Genomic DNA, 26211 nt, shown 5'->3' on the forward strand with positions numbered 1-26211 from the left:
ATTTTTATATACCATAAATTATAAAGTTACTTACTCTAGCTGATCTTTATCCAATATTTTAAGTTTTCCACAAGTATATAATAAATCTACCAGATGAGCAGCAAACCAACCATTTTCACCCATGTATTGTATTTCTTTAATAACATGGTGTAAATTATTTTCCATTAAGGCACGTATAGCATTATCAGAAGGTCTATTAGCTTGCCATCTTTTGGACATGCTGTTTGCATGATGTGAAAGTTCAGGTTGTTTACAACATGGAGAGGTGTAAAATAATTTTGCTGCTAACAGTTCATACCAAGCATCTGTGTATTGTGAAAATTGCCATAATATGTCTTGCTTTCCTGAAATTAACTGCATTAAATGCTTTTTAGTAACTTAAATAAAATTATTGTAGTCTGCTTACATATACACACTATTATAAATACCTTCATAATCATTTCCAAGTTGGTATCAATGATAAAAGCATTATTATTTACATTTGAACATAGATCTAACTGCCAATGTTTCCAGCGCATAGTAAATTCATTTACAGAATAACCACCATATACATTGTACACAGGCATTGTTTTAAGAACATTTTCTGCCATTACAAAAGCAGGGTGATCTGCTTTACTATGTAATATTAATAAAGCCCTTACTAAATCTAATTTTCCATGTAATGCACAGCCTATTACAGCTTCCCAATAATTTGTATGTTCCAAATCTGCACCAATTGTCTTTTGAGCTAATATTTTAAGTGCCATGAGTTCTCTAGATGGAAAATGAAATTTAATCCATTCTAACAACTGTGGTAAAACTACATCACCTACATTTAAAATATCATATATTAGTCTTTCAATATTTTTTTCTTTATTTTATATTATTTAATGCACAATTATGACAAAATAATTTACCTGGCACTACATCCACATATAGAATTTCAGTTAAATGCCATACACATTCTATTTGATAAAAAATGGTGAGAAAATTTTCTAAGGATTCTTTTTTATCTGACAAAGATTTTCCACATATATCTTGCAAACTTTCTATACATGCTCTCAAAATTGATCTATATTGTTTACTATGTTTTAAAAGTTCAGGTCTAACATCTCCAGAGGATGACTTTATCTTTTGAATGGATAAAAAGACACCATTGCTTTCATTTACTAATTTTCGTAGTTGTGGTGAAAATAAAATTACTTCTGGTCTTAGAACATGTACTGTTGGGTCATACTTCACATTACTTTGTTTCTTTAATCTTTCAACATAAATACTGATTTTATTACTATTTAACCAACTTCCAGCAATACATGCATTTTTAGAAATATTTGGAATATCCTGTAAACCATTAAAAAATATAATTAAACTGTTGCAATATTAAAAATAGGTTAAATGATATATCTTATAAGTGTAGATTAATATTAATTACATTAAATGAAAAAAATGTAGGTTAAGTATTAAAGTTTTATTGCTTACTACAGTTGGAGGACTATCAGCTTCGGCCATAGTTGATAATACAATAAAAAGAATAGTTGCTTAAAGTATGTTTTATTTTGTAATAACATTCACACTATTATTACTTTCGTAATAAATTTGTTTTTCTATAAATTAAACGCACAGTGCTGCCGACTATCGATAGCTACATTCGATTGTAAGACAGTCGATATATTGTATCTGTTAACGTACATATCGATACTCGATATGTGTTATCGATAGCGTAGAAAGGAATGTTTCATCGAAACGTACATTTGCAAATACGGACATTTTGAAGCGATTTAAAATTTTTAGAGCATGTACAAATTATGCTTGCAATTTTGTTCGCGAGGTATGCATAATATTCTTGATTAATTTTATTACTCACCTTAAATTAATTTGCTATACAAAATAGACCGAATTGCGTTCTTGCACTAAAGGAAAATGTGTCACACAAAAAAGTTATCAATCATGAAGGTGATGGCGTACTTACTGACATATTTTATAATGATTATCAGAAAGTATAAAATATGTATTATGTATCACAGATTGAAAAGAAGTATTTCTCTGATATTTTGATTAATTTTCAATTAGATAAATGAAATATACCGAAATTAAAGTAAATCAAAGCGGAATCCGTAAGCAACGAATTCTTCGTACAAGTACTTTATAATTTATCTTATGCTATTAGTATCTTTTAACAAAATATGGTTCATCTTGAAACACTTTTGACTCTAAAATTCTAATAACCTCCTTAAATATTTTAAATTTCTAAATATCAAGTGTTTTTTAGCTTATTGTATTTTAAAAGACATTTGTTCCAAAATTGTTTTATTTTATAGAAACTTCATTCAGAAGCTTGTTAGTTCCTTTGTCGTTATCAATTGAAACATTCAAGTTCACTTGCATACGTTTTTTTCAATTAATCAGTAAAAGTGTCATTATTATCAGATTTCAAAGGGATCAAATTAACCTGGTATTCATCACAGGAACATTAAATATAAATAAACTTTAATACTCGTATATAGAATAATCATTATATTTATTTTATTCACAATTATATTTTCCACTTACAGATCCAAACGAATACAACATCGCTGAAAATAAATTCGCAAAGTGGTTGAACTATAAACGCATCGAAATTGTATTCTTGTAAAGAGCGCCAAAAAGAAGCGATAAGGGACAAACTATGTAAATAAAAGTACAAGTAACGTTCACCTTTCTCTAACAGCCTTCCTTCCTCGTTACGCTGATGTGTAAACCAGAACAAAGTATAAGTCAGCCCCACTCACGCGAAACGCTTGGCAGGTCGGGTTCACCATTGGTGGCCGAACGTAGCCGAGAAGAGACGACCCCTAACACGAGCATGGGGGTCGGATTTCGCACGAACAGTCTGGGCTTGCGCCGTGCTTTCGAAAGACGCGTCTTGGGTCTGTCGTTTGTTCGCGGTCGAGCTTTTACTTGTCGGCGAGCTTTCGTGCTGGAGCGTGCGCGTTTCGTCGAAGCGAGAAAGAGAGACAGAGAATAAGGAAAGAAGAAAGAGCGGTCTCGTTCGCGTCCGACCGGGTCAGCACGTATTAATCCCATAGACAGCAGAGACGCTGCATCCAGGAAGGCTAGACAGGGCCGTTTCGCCCGCGAAAATGTAACGATCTAGTTGTGGGGCCGATTGTTTGGAAAATTGGCTTAGACCGAAAGGGAGTAAGAGGTAAATCCCGCTTCCCGTGACGCGGTTCGCGAGTGAGGCATCTTGTACAGGAGCTCCATGGCGTGAAGCGTCAGTGCGGTTCACAGAATTATTCTTCACGGAAATCTGAAGCTCGAGAATAATCAGGTACGTGGACAAGTATGTTTTTTCCATCTTTTTCCATGTCATTCGTTCTCTGGATGAAGTCAACCTCTGGGAAATATTGAGTCAGCATCGCTTTCGTTCCTCGCTACCGGCTTCTCCGACTCTCTTTCTTTGTTCCGTTGATAAAAATTCTCCGTTGTATCATGTATACGCACGTAAGTTCGTCGAATTTTGGAAAAGGGTTAAATTAATTCTTCCGTCGATTATGTAATTTCGTACTGGCTTTTCGTATTTCTTATTAAGAGAAGTATAAATAGTCAATAACGTGAATCGAATTTTTGTGACTTTTTGAAAGTCATGTTGGTAGTGACGGTCGGTATATACGCAAAATTTTGCCCGACTGCGTTATGGTTATGTATTTACGACGCAGTACGTCGTTGCCCTCCCTTTGGCCTTTCGTTTACCACTGGAAATACAAACTTAATTATCCCGAGGTTCAACGAATTTTTCACATTTTTCAATTCACAATCCCTTGACAGGTATATATTTACCAGACCATATTCTTTCACAAAAATTAATTGCTAATGTTACGAAGAACGTTTATTTACTTAAAATTACTTGTCCGTAGATAAGTCATTTTATCAAATAAAAAGTTAGATTTTTTAACGCGAAACTGCGATAGATTACAATAAAGCGAAACTGTTCTTTTTCTTCTGTTAGTCGATTTAAGTCGAATTTGTTTGTAGCTCGGGTTTGTGTATGACATTGGTATATCGTACCTTGCGTTCTCGCAACAGGTTATGTTTGTAGATTTCGAATACGCAAGAACGAGTGTGTAAAGAAGTGTATAGAGCATAGGCAGACAATGTCTGTCAATACACTCTACAAAATTGGACTAGTCAAATAAAATTGTAGGTTCGTGTACTGTGACATTTTTCAAGGAACCGATGATTTATAGAAAATGCAAGTTCATCAAAAATCACTTTCTTTTTCAAAAATAAACATAATATTTTCGCATTTGAATAAATGAGATTAGCTCATTTCAAGACAGAAAACGGTTTTTCTAGAAGATATAAAATGCGGTATAGGTACAGTATGTCCAGTTTATCTCAGAACACGGAACTATCTCGAAAACTACGAATGATATAAAAAAATATTTCAGACAAAAGTTGTAGGTTATAGAGAGCGACATATTATTCCGCTATTTTTTTTTAACCTTGCAATGACCTTGAAGTGCCCTGTAAAGGTGACGTTTAAGTTTTTAAACGGGAACGTATATTTTTGATTGTGCATTCTTATATCTGACATCGAAACGTCTTTGAAACACTGCGTACTTGGTATTTTTGCGTAAATTATTATCGAGAGTAGTTTTCCAATGTTTCCAAAACATTGTCCGACCGAGTAACCTCCTCGTGGTGCACGTCGGGTAACGCTAATGTCGACGACATGTCAAACTTGAAAGCTGATATCTCGATAATAATTTACGCAAAAGCCTCACAAGTATGCAGTGTTTTGAAAAAAAAAAAAAATTATATATATACACATATACGTCGTATATAAATGAGATAAGTATTGCGACGTAGAGGGGCGGGATTAATAATTGAACCATTTGAAATGTGCTCCTCCTAAGATAAAACGAGCTTTTCATTATTTGTCGTTGTTTAATAGAACCATGTTGCAAACTGGGAAATGCAAATTGTTTTTCATCGAGATCACGCGTGTATCCTTCTTTTCATTTCCGACACCTTTTATACCTTCGATCCTTCTTAGGGTCAAAGATAAGGAGCGGGTGAAGGATCTCTGGACACGTGAACGTAAACAATTAGCTTCGGTCGATAACTAGTGTCAAGTTACAGTGAAAATAAGAAAAATCTTTCACTAATTTTCTGTGCTTTTTCATTTTGAAAATGTCGATGGCACTTTATTTTTTTCTCGATCTACAAACTTTTATAAAGAAAATTTTAAACCATTTAAATTACGTATAAAAATTTTCTCGTATCACCATTGCTACAGAAGATAAGTAAGCGGCCTGTTTTGCATCGTAAAACGTTCTACCAAATTATCAACTTAACTGTTAACTATGAAATTATTGACATAACTAAATTATTATAAAAAACTGTTTTACGATGCAAAACCGGCCCACCCTGTATAACGGTGTAAATTCGAAATATAATTTATACTTACGTTTCATTGAAAATTAACGAAGTAACGCGAAACACGTGAAGGAACAGCTGTTTAACAATAATTGAAAAACGGATCGGGTTAGAGTTCCTATTGGCTGTTTTATTAATGAAAATACTCAAATAGATACTAAATTGTTCAGTACGGTGCATTAGATCCTATAAATACTTAATTTGTTTATGTGACAGGCTAAATAAAATATGACACCTGTAGGTGCCTATGGGAATTGGGGGCTTTAAGCGGAAGAAATATAGAGAGGTCGTAAATTGGAGCATTAACTAGCGGCACAGATGAATTCAGGGTCGAATGTGGCATTTTTTATTTTTCGATTACGACCGAATAAAAGTTAAGGCAACGATATTTACAACCCTAAATCGTAATGTACGATATCAACAACCTTTGAATCTTAGTGCTCGATATTCAGTGTTAATCTTCGAGTATGATCGATATTTAGAACGTTCGAGTTATGGTATTCGATGCACCTAAATCACTTTTCAATCGTGTTACTCGATAGTTATTATTATCGAGCCTTCAAAATTAATTTCACGAAAATCTCTGCATTCGAGAGATGTTCTTCTCCTGAAGTATAGTCGATGGAAGAAATACAGCGGGGTCGTAAATTAAAGCATTAAGTAGGCGGCACCGACTGATGCAGTAACGCCCTGGATCGAATGCGGCATACATTTTTCATCTTTCGAATAGGATCGAATCAAAGAGCTAAGGCATGCTTCATGCAGCCTCTGGTTTAAGGTCCTTATTTTCTCAGATTTCTGTCGATATACTCGAACGTGTTAACTTTGACGCCTGACCGATTTCACGATCTCGCTATATTTTTTCCATCGACTATACACCACAGTCGATGAATTAAAGCGGCGGTATGAACACTTTGCGGACGATTGAAATTTATATGTAATTTAGCAAAACGAAAATTAATATAGTGACACAATTATCCTTTGAATAATCAAATCGGTCTCTCGATACGGCGTAAATTTCATTTCGCATCGTTAAGCCTCCATCGCCACTTTTCCAATAGTAATTTCCGTATTGCTAACCTTGAGCCTGCAGCTTTCAACGATTAACCCCTTAACGCTCACATTTTTTCTCAACTCGATCTGCCAAATAAGATCAATTTTCCTTTCTTTTTTTTCATTATTTCCTAGGCGTATAGAAATAGACTTGCAATAGATGTTTGCAATGGAATAGAGAGGACAGCGCAAAAAGAAAAAGTGAAAGAAAATAATTAAACAAAATTGCACTTTTCGAAGGATCAGAGTTGTGCACGTGTGAGATACGGTCACGAGCGTTAACCCTTTGACAGTCTAATAAAATTACGAATTACGGTGAAAAAAATTCAGATTTTACGCGTATCTTTTTAACAGTTATGCTGTGTGTGATACGTCATAGTTGTGACAATAATATCTCGTCCCTATCTAACTTTCTTCCTAAGAGTCTCTTTTGAGTTTAAACAGTTAGATATTTGACCCTCTGCCCGAGTCTCACGCGGGATAAACTGTCACGAAGGGTTAAAGGGTTAAGGCGCAGGGAAGTTTTTCAAATATACACCGTAATGGAAGAAGCAATTGTTCGTCGACATCGAACGGCCCTGAAGCAAGGCTCGAGCTTCTTCCTCGAATTGGTGTTTCGGTGCTCAGATTACTTGTACATACATTTCACGCTTGACCGATTTTACGAGCTCGCCTCATATCGCTTCCATCGACTATACACCGAACGTAACAACCTCCAAGTCAGAAACCTTTCACGGGAGAGTTGATGAAATCTTGGTCGAGTAAGTGGGATAATTGACGATTGCGCGTGTAAAACGAAAGAGGTTCCGCGGTGTCGGAAGTCAAGTGTTCGATACACATTATTAGCGTTACGACCAACCCTTTCTCCGATGTTGTATCTCCTGGTGGCTTTTAGCCATGGCGCACGGCGCCGCGTTTCATTTCACGATGTGTCCTTCGTTAACCGTGGATCCTGGTGTACGCGTGTTCTCCTTTCGTGAAATGTATCGCATCGATGAATGGAACACGACGAATCCGGCGATCAGAAGAAAAAAAAGAAACGGTCTCAAGAATGTCGAGAATATATGTATCTACAGTCGGCTCGATCTACAGAGCTTTAACCCTTTGCACTCGCGAAGGTCTTGTTTGCTGTAGGAAAAGTTGCAAATCGGATCTTTGAGATTTTTTCAAACTAACGTAGAAATAAGGTGTGCTGTTTTATTTCAATGTTTAACGTATTCTCGAGGTTGTTTCTTTGAAATTGTTTCACTCCTTACCACCTTTAACATTAGAATTACCGACCGGGTTAAGGTGACCCATTGAGCATCTTTCGAAAAATCGTGAATGTTCGATACTGATAAGTATTACCGTTTGTAACTTTCCGAATTTATTCATTTTGCATGTATGCTTCTATTTGTACCGATACGAATCGAATTTTCCGGTTTACGGTTTATTTACATAAAAATTCACTTTTGGAAAGTCGCTAATGGGGGCCATTTTGACTCGGCTGGTAATTCTAGTGTTGATAATTGGTGAACAATTTACGGAGGTCTGATAGATCAGGAAAATATCAACTCTAAGAGGGTCTTGATTGATTATTTAATCTCGCTTCTCAGTCGCCACTCGACTCAGCAAAGGGTTAAGTACAGTTTTTTTCATCAGAGTACGTCGCGTGAAATGCAAAGGGTTCAAATTTCCCGCGTAATCGGAGCAAGTGGTTTCCTCGAGAACAGAGAAAACGGCGACACTTTTGTACGATAGGGGAACATTTAATTTTGTCTGAAAGAACAAGAAGAAAACTATCGTAGGCTGAGAAGTGCGGAGAAATCGTGCGGTTCACCGGCGGAAAAACTTCGGAACGCGCATAAAGTGGCTGGTTTCGTTGGCGAAGCGATCCTTGGTATCGATTGTAAAGTGTCTGCGTGTGTGTGTAAAGTTCAGTCGTTCAATTCTCAATGACAAACTGGAATGATATTTTTTTATTTGCTTGTTCTATTTTACGAATTGCTTCTAATAAATTAGGAAGAATTTTAGCGTTATTTGTACCGATTTTAATTTTATACAGCTTTGAAAAAAATTTGATAGAAACAAAAAAATTTTATCCAACGAGACAGTTATCATATTGATTTTGTATTAATAATTTTATTATATCAACTTGACTAGGTGCACAAAATTATCGAACATCCTTATGCTATATCAAACGATATATTTGCAATAAGTTTACGTTTCGAATAAAGTAATACACATTCCTCTGTTTCTCTCGTGAGATTTCTTTTTTCAAACACACGCACGCTTTAAATGTAATAGAAAAATTGATCATTCTGATTGATAAAATACTGTACACGTTGCTCAAGTTACTTATTCTGTTCACGTTAGGGTATTTGAACAGTTTATTTTTAGGTGGCTTGTATTTCTCTCTCGTAGGGAAGTTATCTTGGAATTTATTCAAGTTAAACACGCAATTCAATACAATCGGTGGTTCGATATTAACAGGTTTTAAAATAAATGTTCGAATAACAGTTGATTTCCTTTAGAAGGTTAACAGTTGTTAATATTAATAGCTGTGAAGTTTTTGCGTGAAGAAGGATCGTTGATAAGGAGTGCAAAAGCTTCAGTTATACTTCATCCTTTGATAATTAATTACCATCGGTGTAATTACCCATTTAAATTTCTCGACACGCGTTTTAAATGGCACAGTTGGCTGTTACGAGCGCTACTTTCGCCACGAATATATTTTATTCCACATTTCCTGCACGATTTTGTAGCTCCATCGTGTATTCGATAACGCTGTGATTTATTCTATCAGGTCACCCCATAAGTTCGTGCCGAAAGCGAGAAATATTTTAATGAAAATCGATAGAAATTCTGTAGCAACGGCGTAAACGGTCTTGGCGAAAGAAAAATAGGAAAAAGTTGTGCAACCAGAAAGCGTTCACACCTTTTTTTTTTTCTGAAATATCGATTTAAACGATAAAATTTCACACGAATTTAAATAAAGAAGCTTTCGGCAAATTTACAAATTTGTCGTCGAATCCAGAGCCCTGAGACCCTTGCTAACCGCGTATTTCAGCGTGCATTACGCGTATTACAAGATGCTCGGTTTCAAACTCACGCTCATCTGTTCTTAATAGAAGTGCAATCGATTTTGAAGGACCACGACGATTGCTGCCAATCCGAAAGGTTATTCACATGACCCACATTCAACGCTCTGTACACGAAACGAATTTTCATAGGGATGAAATTACACGAACCGTGGAAACACGCATGATCCACTGGCGTGTCCTAATCATACAGGTGTATTAACAGATGTCTAAAAGTTTGTTCAATCGCCTTAATTAAGTTCTACCGGTGATGTCACGTCTATAGATGGAAACGAGTGAAATATGCAAAGAAAGCTGTTTGCACGTGCTAAATAGGGTGGAATATTTGAATTGATACTTTTTCGAGAATAATTCATTGAAAAATGTCTAAAGTTTTTATATCTTTATTCGCAGGTATTTTGAATATTTTCGTAGGTGAAAATTAGAGTACGATTAAAATTAGTTTAGTATAGCTCTGGTATTATTTTATACAAACGGTCTTTTAGAGATACCGACAGAAATGTTTCACGGTTAATTTTCATATTCTGAAGCTTTCATATTCAGCAAGCATAAACTGTTCGTGTAATTTTAAGCTACTCAGTTTGAATCTATTAAAAAAAAACGAATGGAATTACTAAATAATGATTTAGTGGAATAAAACATTGTTTCGTAAGTTTTCTCAACTGCAAATAGTGCAATATTAAATTACTGTTTTCACATCTTGCTGATATATAATTTTCAGTGATCTGGGTAAATCATATATGAACACGTCAGCGTAGCTTTTGTCTTCAGGCTTTATTATTCATTCTAATATGGCGTCTTCTTTTTTTTCAACACGCTTTGAACTTCAGTTTCTGTTGGGAAAAATGTTTTCCATAACATTCGACGTTGAATCGAATTTTAAATGCTGTTTAAACATCTTTCTATTTTTGATCGAGTTTAAATAATCGAACAAAATTACTATTTGCAAACAGAAATTGTGCGGAGATTATGTTTGCAATTAAAAACTTACCCTTCGTTCGTTAGAGACGTAGGCGGATTTGCGAATCAACGAATAACCAAGTATTAAACAAGTAGAATTACCAATTATCTCTGAAAAATGATATTCCTTCGAACACCTCTTGCGACTTATAAAGTAAATTGTGGGCGTATTAACGATGCATTCAACTTTTTATTCCTTTAAGCATAAATTCCGTTGCATCAAACGTTGGAAGAAAGGAGTTCAAGAGTCTCAGAATACGAGTAGCGTGCTTATCTACAAATGACAACTCAGTGCAGATGAAAATATCAACGTGATCAGAATTAGAAAGAATATTTTTCATTTCAGTATCGCTATTTCAATTCTCACCGATGTAAAATAAATAAAAACATATTACGTCGATTTATTCTCGTAAAAGTTTCGAACGATTGAATTTTTTCTTATCACTAAACATACATAATTAAGGAGAGCCTCTCGCGGGTTTTCACTTTGTTCACGTTCAGTTCATCTGGGAAATAACAATTCAAACATTTTTCTGTATTAACGTAGACTCAGTGAAACGTACGGAAATGAAATTACAATAATCTTTCAGACAAATAATAGATCCTGGAACGTTTTAAAATTTCGATAAAAAAAAACGAGGGTAGATAATGCATTTTATAGGTTTCTAAATCTTCCAAAGAAGGTTTATCTACTGATCGACAGTTTTCTCTTTCTTTTTTTTAACTCTGTAAACGAAAACATCAAGTGTTAGAGGAACGTTGAATTTATGCTTTTTTCGAAAGCATTTCTATCTTATTCGATTATTTTTTCCACATGCGTCGATACGTGGTAACAACAGCGACAGCAACAAGCACACAAAACATCGTACACTCGAGACCGTTAATGCGAATCGAAACGTATGCATCTGTCTTTCAAGAGGTACAATGGCGGGCAGAAAGGATTGGCGGATCGCCAGCCTGAAAATAACGAAAAATAAGCAGCGATCAGGATTTGCATAATAGCAGAGTGGGGAATATCGTTCATGGACGAAAGTTCGTGCGACGAACTTCTAAAGCGTTACGAAACGCGGAGCAAAAGTGAACGTCAGAAGGTTGGGGAATTTGATTGAAAAACACCTGGAAAACACACCGGTCGTTTGTTGTTCTCGCGCTAAAAACGGAACTCTTTGTACACCGCACCGGGTGAGAGATCACTTTGCACAGTTTCGATTCCTTTTTTAGGAGCCTACCGTGTTTTACAACCGGCGTGTCGTTACACGTTACCGAGAAATGAAATCGGGGGTATATTGGCGAGTCTCGGCTGAGTTGTTCATCGGATGGGCTGAAATCGACCGGAGGGTTCTAAGCATGGTATATCTCAGCGAAAGCAACGTCGATTTTGCAAAGTGTCACGACGATGTTCGTTTCTTTCTTAGTGATTCGTTAACCCTTTACTGACCCTTTCGCTGCGGCAGATTTTCGATACAAATGCGCGTGGCGGACGAGTGATTTTGAAAATCCTTCGTTTTGGCGCCTTTTTTAAATTTATAAAATTTAAAATATATCGTTTTTCAACTTCTTTCATTAAATGAAGGTGAAAGTGCGCACAGGATAAGAATTAGGGATTAAATTAAGGTGAACGCGTGTCAGAAGGCGTCAAGGACGCAGCGCGAGAATATATTCGAAACGCCTATAGGCGCCAAGGACAGCGCGAGGAAACCTTGAAAATGCATATAGGCGCCAACAGCAGTGAAAGGGTTAAATCGGTTCTAATGGCATAAAACCATCGAAGTTTCTCGTTAAAACTACTTAGATTATATTTTTAAAAGTATAGACTATCAAATTTAAGCAAACAAAAGAAAAATTCGACTTTTTCAAATCTCAGGTGTGTTATTTCTCTTTCAATAATTTAAATCACGTCTCGTGGAGATGGACCTATAGTTTGTCGTCATTTTAGAATGCACTTTTCTGAAGGCTCGATGAAACACCTGTGTACAGTGTGAAAAATGATTCGAATATTTGCAAAAAGCGGAGAGGTTATTAACTGAAAAAGGACTTTCGATACATTAATAAAGGCGCAAGATGAACAGATAGAAGAAGCTAAGGTGAATGATTAATTGTTCGGTTGGTAAAGGTTTCAGGATACACGGAATGGCAAATGGAGAAACAACAAGTGTATATATCGAGGAAAGTAGTAAAGACGGAAAATACCCGTGCAATAATTCATTCTGAAGACATTAAAGTTCAATTGGAACGAAGGGTGACATGTTACAAGTAGTACTATCAGACTTTGCTTTCCCGAAGAAAAGCTTTCAAATTGTCCGTAGTTTAGCTTTCTTAAGCAAGATTGAAATGTTGTCACAAAGAAGTGTATTCTTAATCGATTTTTATTCATGGTTATTCTCAGGTAGTTCAGTTTATCCGTTTTTCACGATACAGAAATGTATTGCATACTGCTGCATAACGGCTATTTTTGCGACGACAGAATTTGGGCAGCAGAAGGGGACCGTATACAAAGGATTTTTATTTGTTTGTTTTTTCTATTGTTATTAGAATATAATTCTTATTGTTTTTAATTTTGCCTCGAGCAAAATCTGTCTGCAACCCAACATTTCTATAATATTTTTTGTTTTTCTTATTTACAACACTGTTTTTTTTTTATAAAAAAGAATCTCTAAGAGAGCCTAACAAATGACACTCTAGACTAGAATACCCTTAGTACAGTATAATTCTATTACTTTTAGCCACTACTTTAAATTATTGTCTTCCTTGTGTACATGTGTAACTCAAAATTGAGAGTTTCAATCAGAAAATTTCGTAATAAAATAAATCAATTTTCTTATTCTCCCGTGAGTTTTCACGTGAAATCATATCAACTAATTACGTTTCCTCATTTCTAAGTGGATTTTTGGCTCTGCTAAAACGAGTCAACTAATTTCGACCAATCTTTTTCGTACAAATACTCAGATGGACAAGTGTGAAGAAACGATTGGAAGAAATAAGCAAACGGATCTTGCTCGGTTGTTTGGCCGGGCACGTCGTTCTCCCGACGATCTTCCAGCGAGGGTTGAAGCAACAGTTTTCAGCTACCTTTGTCTTGGCCGAGCCTATCCGTTCCTCTAGGACGCACGCGACAATGGCTCGAAAGTTTCTTCCTTCTCCGCCGGCTGTGTTCACTCTTCTGTTCTCATCAGAGCCGGTCGTTTGATAGTTTACGAGAAGCCTCGTGTGAATATGCCTCGGCCGTGCCAGCAGCAAGTCGAATCGATGGCTTTGCACGACGCGACGCTTGTTGCGCCCTGTAGACCCAATTTTCACGCTACAGGCTGAAGCTTCGATGGTCGAACGCGATTGGGGAGGTCGAGGGTTGTTCACCAGACGGGGCACACTCTTGGATGACACTTTGCTTCGACTTTGTTCACTCTTATCTTCTCCTTTTTCTCTTTTTAATTGAGCTTTAGCGACGCGTCAACTGCTCGTACCTATGTACATGGTTATCAGCGACGATTATTCGGAGAAATTTTGCAATTTGGAATTTTGCAAAGGAAAGATTGCAATACTTTGAAAATGAAATCGCACAGATCTGAAATTTACGCATGTTGTTTGGAGTATTGAATGGGAAAAATGGTTAAAGTTTGGTTGGAAAAAGTCTCCGGAATAAATGGAAATGGAAGATAATGGAAATAAATAGGAAACTCCTATTTCTCGTTTTTTCCTCAGAGTAGCGCCAGGAACATAGGTGATTTCCAGATTTCCGCAACCCCAATTTCCAGGTATTGCAATTTTTTTTAGGGAGCTGTGTATTACGGGATTTTCGATTTTATTATGGAACATTAAGTCTCGTAGGAGAATACTTTCAGTATTTCCTGAGGATTGTCGACAAGGGAACATCCCGAAGTGATAATCACCGATTTTGATCAAACTCTGGCATACTGTAGTTCTCAAAAAAATATTCGACACGCATTTTTTTATTAATCGTCCACAGTGAGTGAGTGAAAATCGCCCTCGAAGACGGGGGTAGTAAACATGTTCGGTCTGTTATCTCGAAAACTATTAAAGACTATTTCCAATAGGTGTGAATGAATATCTAACGTGTGTATAATTAAATTTTACGAATATGCTTTCTCAGAATCGGATTTACTGAAATTCTCGTCAATGTCGAAAATTCGAGCTTACGAGGGAACATCCGGAAGTGATAATCGAGAGTGTATGGAAGTTCTGAAAACAAATATTCGTTCACATTGAAGGGATGAAAATTGCCCTCGAAAACTGTTAAAAATAGTCCAATACTGTGACATTTAGTAACATTTTTACTTTTCAGAAGTTGGCGAAAAATAGCTGAAAGTTACATTTATATCCTCTGGAAAAGTTTGAAACTTTTCATTTAGTAGATACCTGCAGAAGCAATTCCCAAATATATCCTTCAGGTAGTGCTACCCTTAAATGACACTTTTTAATTGAAATACTTTAGCATGATGGATGTTGCTGTTAGAACTATCCTGATCTACATATAGATCGATGGATCGTAAACGTATTAAGTTCGATAGTTTTTGTAGTTTTTGAGTTACTACTAGATGGGAACGTATCCAGGAATACATCTATATTTAGTAGTAGAGATAGGTATATTAAAGGTTTATTTACGACGTTAGATGCGTGTTGTATGCAAGACGAATTCTCTGAAATTCCTTTAGCACGATGAATGTAAATTTTCGAGATATATTTGGAAATAATAATAACTGAGATAATTATGATACACGTATAGAGATAAAATGGAAATTTATCAAACACCAAGTAGAACACGTGAAAAATAAAATTATGCATAAAAAGAAATACAAATTGTACGTTTGTGTGTCAACTGGCTGTTTCGAAAGAGATAAAATATATTCTTCTGTTTTTTCTTTTAATTTCAGTAATAAATATTAGGAAGGATTTCAAAATGGTCACGCGATCATAAAGAATTCTACTACTGAATAATCACGAAAAAAAAAAATAAGAGTAAAGAGTTAGTAGATGTAAACCTGTGCTTAATCGAAAGTTAAATAAATTTATTCGCGACAATTAAATCCATATATGTTTCATTCGTTTATTTTATCAAAATTCTTCCAAGTTTTATTCCACAGGTCAGATACAGTTCTACACAATTGAACAACCTAAACTGGAAATACTTCGTGTACACACATATCGTTGGGAAAAACGATTGTTATCGTACAACGAATGTTACTTTTTTCGTAATAGAAACGCAACATTCGAAATATCTTTTGCAATTTTTCCACACGCGACATTCCCCCCACTCCCCTTTTCCTTCTCTTTTTGTATTTCAATGTTTGTCACATGCAGCGAACTGTTATCGCGCGATTGCACCTGGCTTGCCAAGAAATTATTAATTTCAGCTGGCTGTTCGAGAGGGACAGAGGGTTTTTGGCAGTGTGCCCCGTTTGCACGACGACGAAAAAAAAAAAAAAGAAAGAAAAAATACGTGGATGCGTTTGTGCAGGCCGCTTGTTGCACGTCGGGCTTAATAAAAATTTGACGGACGGTATCGAGTGAGAAAACTTTTTCCACGGAAAATTCGTTTTCTCCCGCCGCGGCGGAGAGAGTCCATCTTTCTCGATGGACACAGTTGTCATGCTTTAATTACACGCGTGTACTACACGCACGTTTCCGTGTAAATGTTTGGAGAATATATTTCGTCGATGAAAATTTTTCGTTTTTTTTTTGGTTTCTTCTTTTCTTCCATACTGTTGAATTTCTCAATACATATACGCTTGCTGCGTATATATTTCCACGATATTTACACGCTAGCCATGATTCTCCCCTCTTTATTATTTGTTTGTTCAGGGATACGAATGATTTGGCGATTCGCCGCCTCGCCTACCGAGAAACAGTTCCGAGGCGAAAATAAAATTGCTCCGCCGCGCCGTGCTGAGCCGTGCGCGTAAACTGTTTCTTCAGCGTCAATACAGAGATAAATTATTCTCTGTTCCTTCCGTCACTCTTGCTGTTCTCTCCGTTTTTATTAGATCCGAATTCTTCTCGAGGTTTACGTTGCCCAATTTGTATAACAGATTAGATTAACAGTTGTATATTATGTCTACTTCTTTCTTTCTTCTTTTTTCCTTTCATTTTCTCTGTATCCTCGACAATACGCTATAATTAACTTCTCATTGGAAATAAGTTTTAATTTTCTCTCTATCCTCGAAAATATAATTAATCTTTTATGGTAAATGATTCTTTATTTTCCCTTTATCCTGGAAAATACGCTGTGATTAATTTTTTATTGGAAACAAGTTTGAATTTTCTCTGCATCCTCGAAAATATAATTAATCTGTGGCGGGTACGTCGTTGTCAACAAACCCTTATCGAACGTCGTTCTATTCTTCCACGCGAACTTTCTCGTTTCCAACTTCTTCAGATTTTAGTTTCCGTTCTTTTGTCTCTCCCCGGGTTTAAGACTTGCCTTCGTCCTCGAGTAGCCTAAGAAGTGCACATGTGGCATCCAGGTTTGCACGAGGATTTTCCGTTTCCACCAATTTCTCCACTTCTATCTTTACCTATCGCTACCCCTGTCTCCCTGTCCTAACAATATAAAAACCCAGTATGCCTACACCTCCGGACAGTTTGTTCCTTTACCAGCCATCGAAACGTACCCGCCGAACCGCTACCGCCGGGACAATTAACAAAGTGAACGATTGTATTTTCTGGACCAATTGTACGCCGACCATACACTTATACTTTAATAAATTGAGGTGAAAACAGTGTAACGACGTTCCTCACCCACCTCAAATCTTTTATTTTCTCTTTATCCTCGAAAATGTATTATCCTCCAGGAATTCAGTCAATTAGAAAATGTTAAATGCGTCGATAAAATATGTATCTTCTAATTGAACTGCGAGAAAAGAAAGTCAAAGCGGAATAGAGTATGATATTCAACGTGTGAACGTATTTAAAAAATGCATTTATTTAAATATACATACATGTTAACTCGTCTTTAAGGTGCATGCATTCTGTTATTGCGCTAATATTACATCGCAGTAGTAATTACAATAGCGCTTAACGTAAACCAACAATGAAATCTCAGTATCATTGTTTATATAACGAATAATAATTCACTTGGAAGAAAACGTAAAATTGGCTGGTGAACGTTTTCATTTCGGTACATTGCAATGTCTAGTAGGATTTAATTAAAAAATACAGTTAATCGTAGTTTTGTAACATAGTATATCAAGTTTAAGAATATTACAAATTACAAAAATATTTTTATCAAAATCAATAATGTTAATTTTTTCATTGTACAAAGTTGTAATTAGCGTTCGACGTTGATCGACATCTGAAAGTACCAAATGTTCCGTTCAAAGAAACGACAAATTTCAAATTACGCTTGTAATTTATTCACAAGTTGCACTATGCATTATTGATAAGATAGACGTCTCCCTGTATCTTTCCATCTTTCCTTCATTTTTATCAAAGTTTATACCCATGATGCTCGAATCAAACGAGATAGAAGTTTTTAATGCATAATAATTATATTATGTAAATACGTTAATCATGAAATTTCCTTATCACAAGTAGTTCTCGTTAGAGTAAGATAGTTCGTACGAACGAAGATATGTTACATTGCATATCTAATAAGATATTGGTAACCAACGTTGAAAAAGTCTGTATCTGTCGTTTCCTTCAAACTCTACTGCAACTTTCTTCTTTAACAAATAAAATATTAGGTACGAAAGAGACGTTACCGATAAAAGAATACACATCTGAACCAACTACTTAAACATTAACCCCTTAACGTATGATTTTTTTTCTGACAATGCGTTTAAGTGTCAGCCATTTACTGTTTTAGTACTGTATCAAGTAACAAAAAGTAATCTGTTATAGATTAATTACATTTAGTAATCCCCAGTCTTAGAAATTAAAACGAAATTTAAGATCACAATGAATTTTTCTTATTAATACAACTATTTTTCTCACATTTTCATCGGAATCTCTGCCACGAGTCTGACAGGTTGTCATATGTTAAGGGGTTAACCCATTAACGCTCAAATTATTTTTTCCTTTTTCGTTTGATGTTTAACAGCGTAACGAACAAACGAACTTAGAGCTACCAATGAATTGGAACTGCTTTCCCCTGAGAGTACCTAATTTTGTAAATTACTTCCTACATACCTTATAATTCGTATCGCATTATTTACAAGAATCACGAAAAGATCAAATGAAAGTGTCACCAAAAAAGGACACTAGTCGTCAACGGGTTAAAAGATAAATTGAAAATTTCAAGGAGACGAAAGAAATTGTTCCGATTTTCCCTTGAAAAACTCACCTAATATGAACATATTATGTACATATATGGCCAGCAGACCTAATTGATGGTTAACCCTTTAACCTACAACAACGTGTCAGACTCATGACAGAGAATAAAATTAAGGATTCCTAAATGTAATTAATCTGTAACAGATTAGCCTTCGTTACCTGATACAGTACTGAAACATTAAATGGCTGACACTTACACTGCAAAAATTCCCAGAAATAAGTCAGCAGCTTTAAGAATCTTTTAACGAATTTTGTGTCATTTAAATCAATCGATATGAGATAAATTGCTATTTATCTCCACAATATCAATATCAAGTCTACGAAAAATTAGTAGCAGATTCAGTGCTGATGAAAATTGGGAGGTGATTCCAAACTTTTGGCCGGTAGTGTATATGCATAGTCAGAAAGGAAATCATAGGTTAAGGGGTTAAGGAGGGCTCTTCAGTGGACGAGTTCTCATCACTCTTTAAGACGTGCTGAAAACGGTATCCAAGCCAGCAAATTAGAAATTTATTCCGATTGCTAATAAAGTAAAAAACTAAAGAAACAAAATATGAACATATACACTAATATATCCAAATCAGAAGAAAATTCGGCGACGTTGCTAATTTAATTAACCATTAAACCGAAACCAGACGACAGATTACGGATATCGTTAGTCCGTAAAGCCTCGCGATGGGGAAACGAAGCCATTCATCGTGAGACGTGTTCAGGGATAAGCAGCGTGTACAAAGGGTTCAGAAATTCTAGCTGAAATGTTTCACAATGGGGTATACCCGGACGAAAAGCGGGGGATTACTCTATCAGAGTAATTTTCTGCTTCTTCGAAGGGGGCAATGTATCGCAGCCGCGAGCGGTAACACGCTTTGTTTAAAGCGACATAATCAGTCAAAGGTGAGGCGAGCAATTTCCACGTCACACCTTGAAACTTCGTAAGCCAACGAGCCTCTATAATACGTCTCAACTTGGGATTACAAGGTAGCGATCTGTTATATAGAACGGTAAACCATTTATTTTCTTGTATGAATTGACATACGGATACTAAACAAGGGAACAAACCAGAAGTGATAATCTCCGATTTTGGTGAAACTTTGGTATACGGTAGTGCTGAAGAAAATATTTGACACGTATCCTTTTTTAGATCAGTAATCGTTCGCAGTGAAGGAGTGAAAATTATCAGTTACAGCGTACAGTGGAGAGAAATATATAACATTTACGTGGAGAAAACATAAGTGACCTTTGGAAAAATAGAAAGAAATTAGTCACCCTTTGAAACCATTTAAATTATGTACAAAAATATTTTTCTCGTGCCACAATAGTTACATAGAGATGATAATTATATGAATTCCAGCGTAACTGGAATCGAACAATCGAATGTTCGATACTTCCCCGAATTTTATTCTGAAATTCCGCTATAAAGTTGTTGAATTTCTGACTAAAACGAAGTTACAGTTTCTTCGATCATGTTTTTTTTTTACTGTAACAATATTTTCCTACGTACAAGTGAAATTTCAAAAAGAACAATTTCTTATTAATAACTGAAATGTGAAATATTCCACCTACACAAAAATTCTCATCGTATCTTTTTTGCAGAATGTGTATTTACTTTTTGTTACATTTACAATTAGTTGTCATAAGAATGCTAATAATTTAATATTAGTACTATATACACTACCGGCCAAAAGTTTGGAATCACCTCCCACTTTTCGTCAATATTAAATCTGCTGCTAATTTTTTATAGATTTGAAGTTTGTCTCAATTTATCTCATATCAATTAATTCGAACGATAAAAAAATTCTCAAGGTCGCTGACTTTTCTGGAAATTTTTGTGTGAATTGCAATGCTCAGTGATTCCGAACTTTTGGCCGGTAGTGTATGTACTTCTTAATATTATCAGGTCATCCCATAAATTTGTGCACCAATGAAAATAGGAAAAAGTTGTGGAACGAGAAAGCACTTACGTTCTTTTTCCATCAAATTTAAGTGTTTGTTAGAAATATCGATGAAAATTATCAAATTCGACACGAACTTAATAGGATGACCTATTATACGTTCGGTATGAATACGAACAGCGAAAATTTCAATAGGAAAAGAAACATAGAGTGCCTTTTACTGCCATCGATTTACAAGCGATGGAAACTTTTGCATACACCTATATAACATGTACAGTACGTATATACTTGACAATAACTGGTTTAAAAAATGCTGAAAGTAAGTCAGGTATTAAAGACAGACCGCGGATTCATCGAGAAGATTTTCTCCACGATGTTCTTATTCCCCTTACAAAATGGTACTAGAAACACGGTCGGATAGTTTAGCCAGATGAAAAAGTAAAAGCCAGTTCCAGAATTAGCTCGTGTCTTCGGCTGAATTCAACGCAACAAAAGCTCTCACGTTGAATCGTTCCGACGCTATGCGATCTCTGCTCATTTCCGGGCGTGCCCGTCGATGAATAGGTTCACTTTCTGGCCATAAAGCCGATTTCACGGCGGTACGATGTCGGTAATCTCCATCCTGTAACTTCGGTTTAATCTTTAATTACATTATCGAGACAACCGAGGCCCGCGGTGCGAACAATAGAGATTAAATGATAGCGTTACGATATATTTAACCGCGTTCAATGCAAGAATCCATTGAAACGCTGTCGACTAATGACGATCTTCCACTTGTTTCCAGATGATAAAAAATTTATTAGAAATTTACCTGCAATCTTTTCTAATTTTTCTTACAACAATATCGAATCGATCGAATATTTTCTTTTATCGTATACTTTAGTCTTGATGCTTGATTACAGATGATTAAAAATTCTGTGCATAACGAGTCGCTGGAAAATTTACTTAAAAATTGCTACCTTATACAAGTGAATTAAGTTTCAGGTGTAATATGTTACAGAGAATATTTCGCGAAGTATTTCACATTTTTCTATGTTTCAGTAGGAATAATAAGAGTACCGTAGATTTCAGATTTGATTTTCACTAATTGGAACGGCGAATTTTTCATTTATATCCAGTTAGAATGAAATGTAGGTATTTCATCTTATTCCTCTTCCCTTCGCATCGTTCGTCAAAGAATACGCTGATATTTGAAATTTCCGATTTTCACATCCAGCTGCGGCGAAGTGATCGAATGTTCCCAGCCGCGTTTTAATCTTCAACGAACAGAGATCCATACTTAATGAATTAAACGAGAGAGGGATCACGAGGTCAAGAGAGAGAGAGAGAGAGATCGGTTTAGTCAAAGCTATGTCTACTTTGATGGATGTAAAATACGAGTTAATTCAGCGCACTCGAGTGATCCTCGACCTCAAAAAATTAGGCTCCGTGTTTGGAAAGAGGCAAGAAATTCCCTTTCATCCAGCCGTAGCTCTTGCATTTCCTTTTTTTCTCGTCGAATTTACTTTATATTCTCATTGTAAGCCTGCTGATTTGGATTACGTGTAACGTTCTTAGCGTGTAAGCGTGTAATTACATCGCAATGTAATCTTTGAAATTGAAAGGGGAAGGATGGTACGATCTTTAATTAACTGAACGAATTTGTCTGGTGCAAATTTTTAAAAAATTTTGAAAATTATCACTTTATTAAATTAAGATGGAAGTGCGCAAAATTAAGGGCTAAATTAAGGCGAAAGTGTGCCGAAAAGTGCAAACAGCATGGCGCAAGAAAGGGTTAATTCAATTGCGCGTAAGTTTCATTGCGTTGTCGTGCTTGGTGTTTTAAATAAACCCCCAATTCTGGGATAGTAATTCATGAATTATTCTTATATTTGCATCGTCATACATTCGTGTTTCTGATGAATTCATGCGAGAAACGTTCCGGACTCCGATACGTTTCTGTTTGAAGATGATTGCTCCATGAGCAGAACCCACGAAAATCAGTATTTGTTCACTTCAATTGTTCTCCATTAGCGTGGTAATTAATTCACGAGTACACACCATCGCTTCGGTACAATTTTTACGGTCAGATTTTATTTCAATAATAAATGAAATTCTTTTCGATTAAAATTACCAGTTAGCAAGCTACATTCGTGATTAAAACGTGAAATGGTTAAACTTGAAGTGGCTGATATTTGTAAAATCGTTCAACAATTATCATCACGTTGATATCTTTGTAAGAGAATCTTTTTTTTTTTTAATTTCTATGAAAATAGAGGGAGGTAAAAATGTTTTTCTAACAAATATTCCTTCGACATTTGTAAAAAGTTGCTCAGTTGGAAAGATGTGTTTGGTGTACCATCTTATTGGCTGTATTTCACTGGTTGCGAAATAGCTGTACATTTCTTAGATTTATCTGATGGATATATCGATCCGATGGTTGTTAGTAAATCTTGGGTTTTAGTGGCTTTACCTTTCCCGTTGCCCACTTTTTCAAGTCGTACTTCTGAACCCCCGCAAAAAGACTGTAAAGTCAAGGGTTACTTGGGCAAACTTGAGCAAACGAGCTGGAAAACATCGCTCACGTGATTTCGAGTGACGAAAGCGAAATTTAAAGGCGAGAAATTGCATCGAGCTTCGTTCATATTCAATGACGATTTCTTTTTTCAAGTTTCTGTAAAGCAGAAGACACGATACTTTACTAATTAGTACTCGTAACTACGAATTTTTCACGAACGTAAGATACAAGGCAGAAGAAATTAATTAACGTTCTTCTTCATTAGCAGCTAATTATTTGGCAATTACTAACAGTTGATATTGATGAAAAAAATTCAAAGATCAGGGTAATATCATATTTGGTCAAAATTATTTATTATCCTTTAATCTTCAAATTTCCTGTTGAAAAATAGAAAATTCGTCAATTTACACTATTTCTCTGTGTCTAATATTTTTCGAGATATCAGACTGTATTTATTATCTCCAGTTCTGAGAGTGATTTTCACACCTTCACTGTGAAAAATTGCCAATACGAAGAAATTCGTGTCGAATATATCGAAGTTTCATCAAAACCTGTGATTATTATCAGTCACATCCTGGGTATTGTAATTTTTCTCGAAATTTTCAAGGTTCAAGTGTCGCCTTGAAATTCCTCTGGCACACAGGACGTACTGAACGATTGTCCCTTTTTAACAGTTGGTCGTTTCTTTGCTCGGGCAAACGAGGCATGGCAAATCGTTTAAAAACGAATAACCTAATTACCCTCTATCGACGCTAATAAATCGATACAATGGCGCATTTCCTCCAGAAGATACAGAAATAACGTGGAACTAGCGAGAGAAGAGCGGAGTAAGAAAAACGTGGCAGTATCTGGAGTCTCGTGAAAGAAAGAAAAAGAAAAGTGAGTTAAGCAGGCAAAGAAGAAGTCCACGGGGGCAGTTATCGAGAAATATTTAGGTGAAAACGATGAAACGCGACGAAAGTGGAAAATTGCAGATAATAAAAATGCCAAAGAACGAGGAGTAAATCGTGGAATCAGCGTGTGATAAATCGAGCCTGTCACCGGTGCCTTTCATAAGCGATGGATGGGTTACATCCATCAAACCACCGTCTCGAGGCTTCTAATTTAAAAAAAAAAATACACAGGAGTTACTTAAAAGCGTGTCCTATGAAAAGGTGGGAAGATGCAATATTTTCGTGCATTCGAAAGAAATTTCTTCTTTTTTTTTCTCACTCTAAAATACCTGAAAAGTGTCGCGTTTAATTATTTTTATTGCAACTTTTACTGGAAATTCTGGATGTCATTAGATCGAACGTTTTGTGCAATTAACACGGGAGAAGCAACAGATTTCCCGTTCTGGGAATTGTACAAAGTATGAGGGGGTAAATGTTAGACCGATCAATCGTGTCACTGAACCAAACAAGCCAGAAGCAGGTTACCTGTTTGGTACTTTTGCTATCGAGTTGTCGTTTAGAGATGTTAATCTTGATTGTTATTTGGAGAAGTGAGCAACGAAGGCTTCGTAGAATAATTGTGAAACTTATTTCGCTGCTTCCTTTGAGGATAATTGAAATGTTAGGTATTGTGAGAGAGAATAGTACATTGTTAACGATTTTCTTTCATTATTAAAACTTAATTACATAGCTACTGTTCGAGATTAGATCAACGGTTTAAAGGATAATAGACAAATGATTGTAAAATCGCTAGTAACGTGAATTTAATTGAATTTAACAATATTGATCAAAGGTATGCATATTTCCTTTGAAGTAGAAAAGTTTCGTTACAATAAGAGATAAAGATTAGATTCATCTTTGTCTTTTGTAATTCTCTTGCATCCACCATTGTTGAATACGAGTCAGTAAATACTTGTAAATATTACTGTTTATTTGCCGCGATATTTATAAATATTTATAGCGCAGTAAATAAACAATAAATTTTGATGAAAGAGACGGAAATAGAAAAGTTGACGTTGCATTAAGCGATACGCAATTGGCACATAAAATCCGCGATAGACTTAACATTTCTCTGTAATAAAAGTTCGATCAAGAATTTTATCTCCAGTAGTAACTCTTCCATTCAAAGAAGCATCGGTTCTTTTCTCATTCTATCTGCACTCTCTGGTGCGCGAGCTCCATTTGCCATTTTATGTAACTTCTTACGCCTTTAGCACCGATACTTCCACGTATACCAATAAATCACCACAATAATCGTGCATTTAACGCAAAGAGAAAAAGAGAAAAGAATGCAAAACGAGATTAGTGCACGAATCAATCACTCAACTCTTCTTAAAAGGAAAGCTTTAAAAAGCATCTTGAAATTTTTCCTCAAATTCGTCTAGAAAATTGATTATTAAAATTTTTATTATCTTAACTCAGATCTAACTCTGTCAATATTGAACGCATATTTAACAAATGCAGACACACGTGGCCCGAGACTCGAGGGATGATTCTTGTAAACGCGTCGAAAATTTCGGCAATGTTCAGAATTTCTTTTTTTCAGTATACACAACGAATAACACCGTCAAACTTTTTCCACCTATTAAGCCACTCGCGAAGCATGCAAAGCAATTTTTTAAAATAGCTTTTCAACTCATTTTTGAATGCTCTACGTAGCACCTTTAAAAAGCACCTCTGACAGAACGACAGATCCGTCTAAACCAAAGAATGTCAAACAGATTTTCAATCAGCATATATCGCTATCGCTGTTTACCATAAAATTTCTCCACTTTTCTCTCATCATCGACGTTTCATTTATTTCGTCTGGTGACTGTCCAACAAGTATTGACCGCCATTGAACGTGAGCCAATCTAACGACCTTAATTCCACGCGTATATACATTCCTTCCTGACCACGCTAACTTCCATTTAACGCACAGAAAGGTGGGGCAGAAGGAAAAGGCAGAAGAGAGAGAGAGAGAAAAAAAGAAGAGAGTAGGAAGGAAAATGTCGCTTATGAACGATCCGGTTGCGGCCGATGATTCGTCGAAATACCCTCGGGAGTCGGCGTTTCGCATGAGAATTAAGGTCATCACAGGGGGACTCGGCCGTTAATTTCCTTCTTCTCTG

The 26211-nt window shown here is 35.9% G+C and overlaps 2 protein-coding genes across 2 annotated transcripts in view; one reads left to right on the forward strand and one right to left on the reverse strand.

The window, feature by feature from the left end:
- Positions 1-1528, reverse strand: part of LOC108573142 (nuclear pore complex protein Nup85) — a 2636-nt gene extending 1108 nt beyond the window's left edge. Inside the window, exons 1-4 of the mRNA XM_017935520.1 lie at positions 1459-1528; positions 897-1320; positions 429-808; positions 35-354 (exon numbers count right to left, since the gene is read on the reverse strand). Coding sequence (XP_017791009.1) covers positions 35-354; positions 429-808; positions 897-1320; positions 1459-1488 — 1154 coding nt within the window. The 5' untranslated portion in view covers positions 1489-1528. The remainder of the gene's footprint in view (positions 1-34; positions 355-428; positions 809-896; positions 1321-1458) is intronic.
- Positions 1529-3230: 1702 nt separating this feature from the next.
- Positions 3231-26211, forward strand: part of LOC108573163 — a 36181-nt gene continuing 13200 nt past the window's right edge. Inside the window, exon 1 of the mRNA XM_017935550.1 lies at positions 3231-3289. The gene's annotated coding sequence lies outside the window, so the exon portion shown is untranslated. The remainder of the gene's footprint in view (positions 3290-26211) is intronic.

Source organism: Habropoda laboriosa, unplaced genomic scaffold, assembly GCF_001263275.1.
Source record: "Habropoda laboriosa isolate 0110345459 unplaced genomic scaffold, ASM126327v1 scaffold124, whole genome shotgun sequence".
Lineage (NCBI taxonomy): Eukaryota > Metazoa > Arthropoda > Insecta > Hymenoptera > Apidae > Habropoda > Habropoda laboriosa.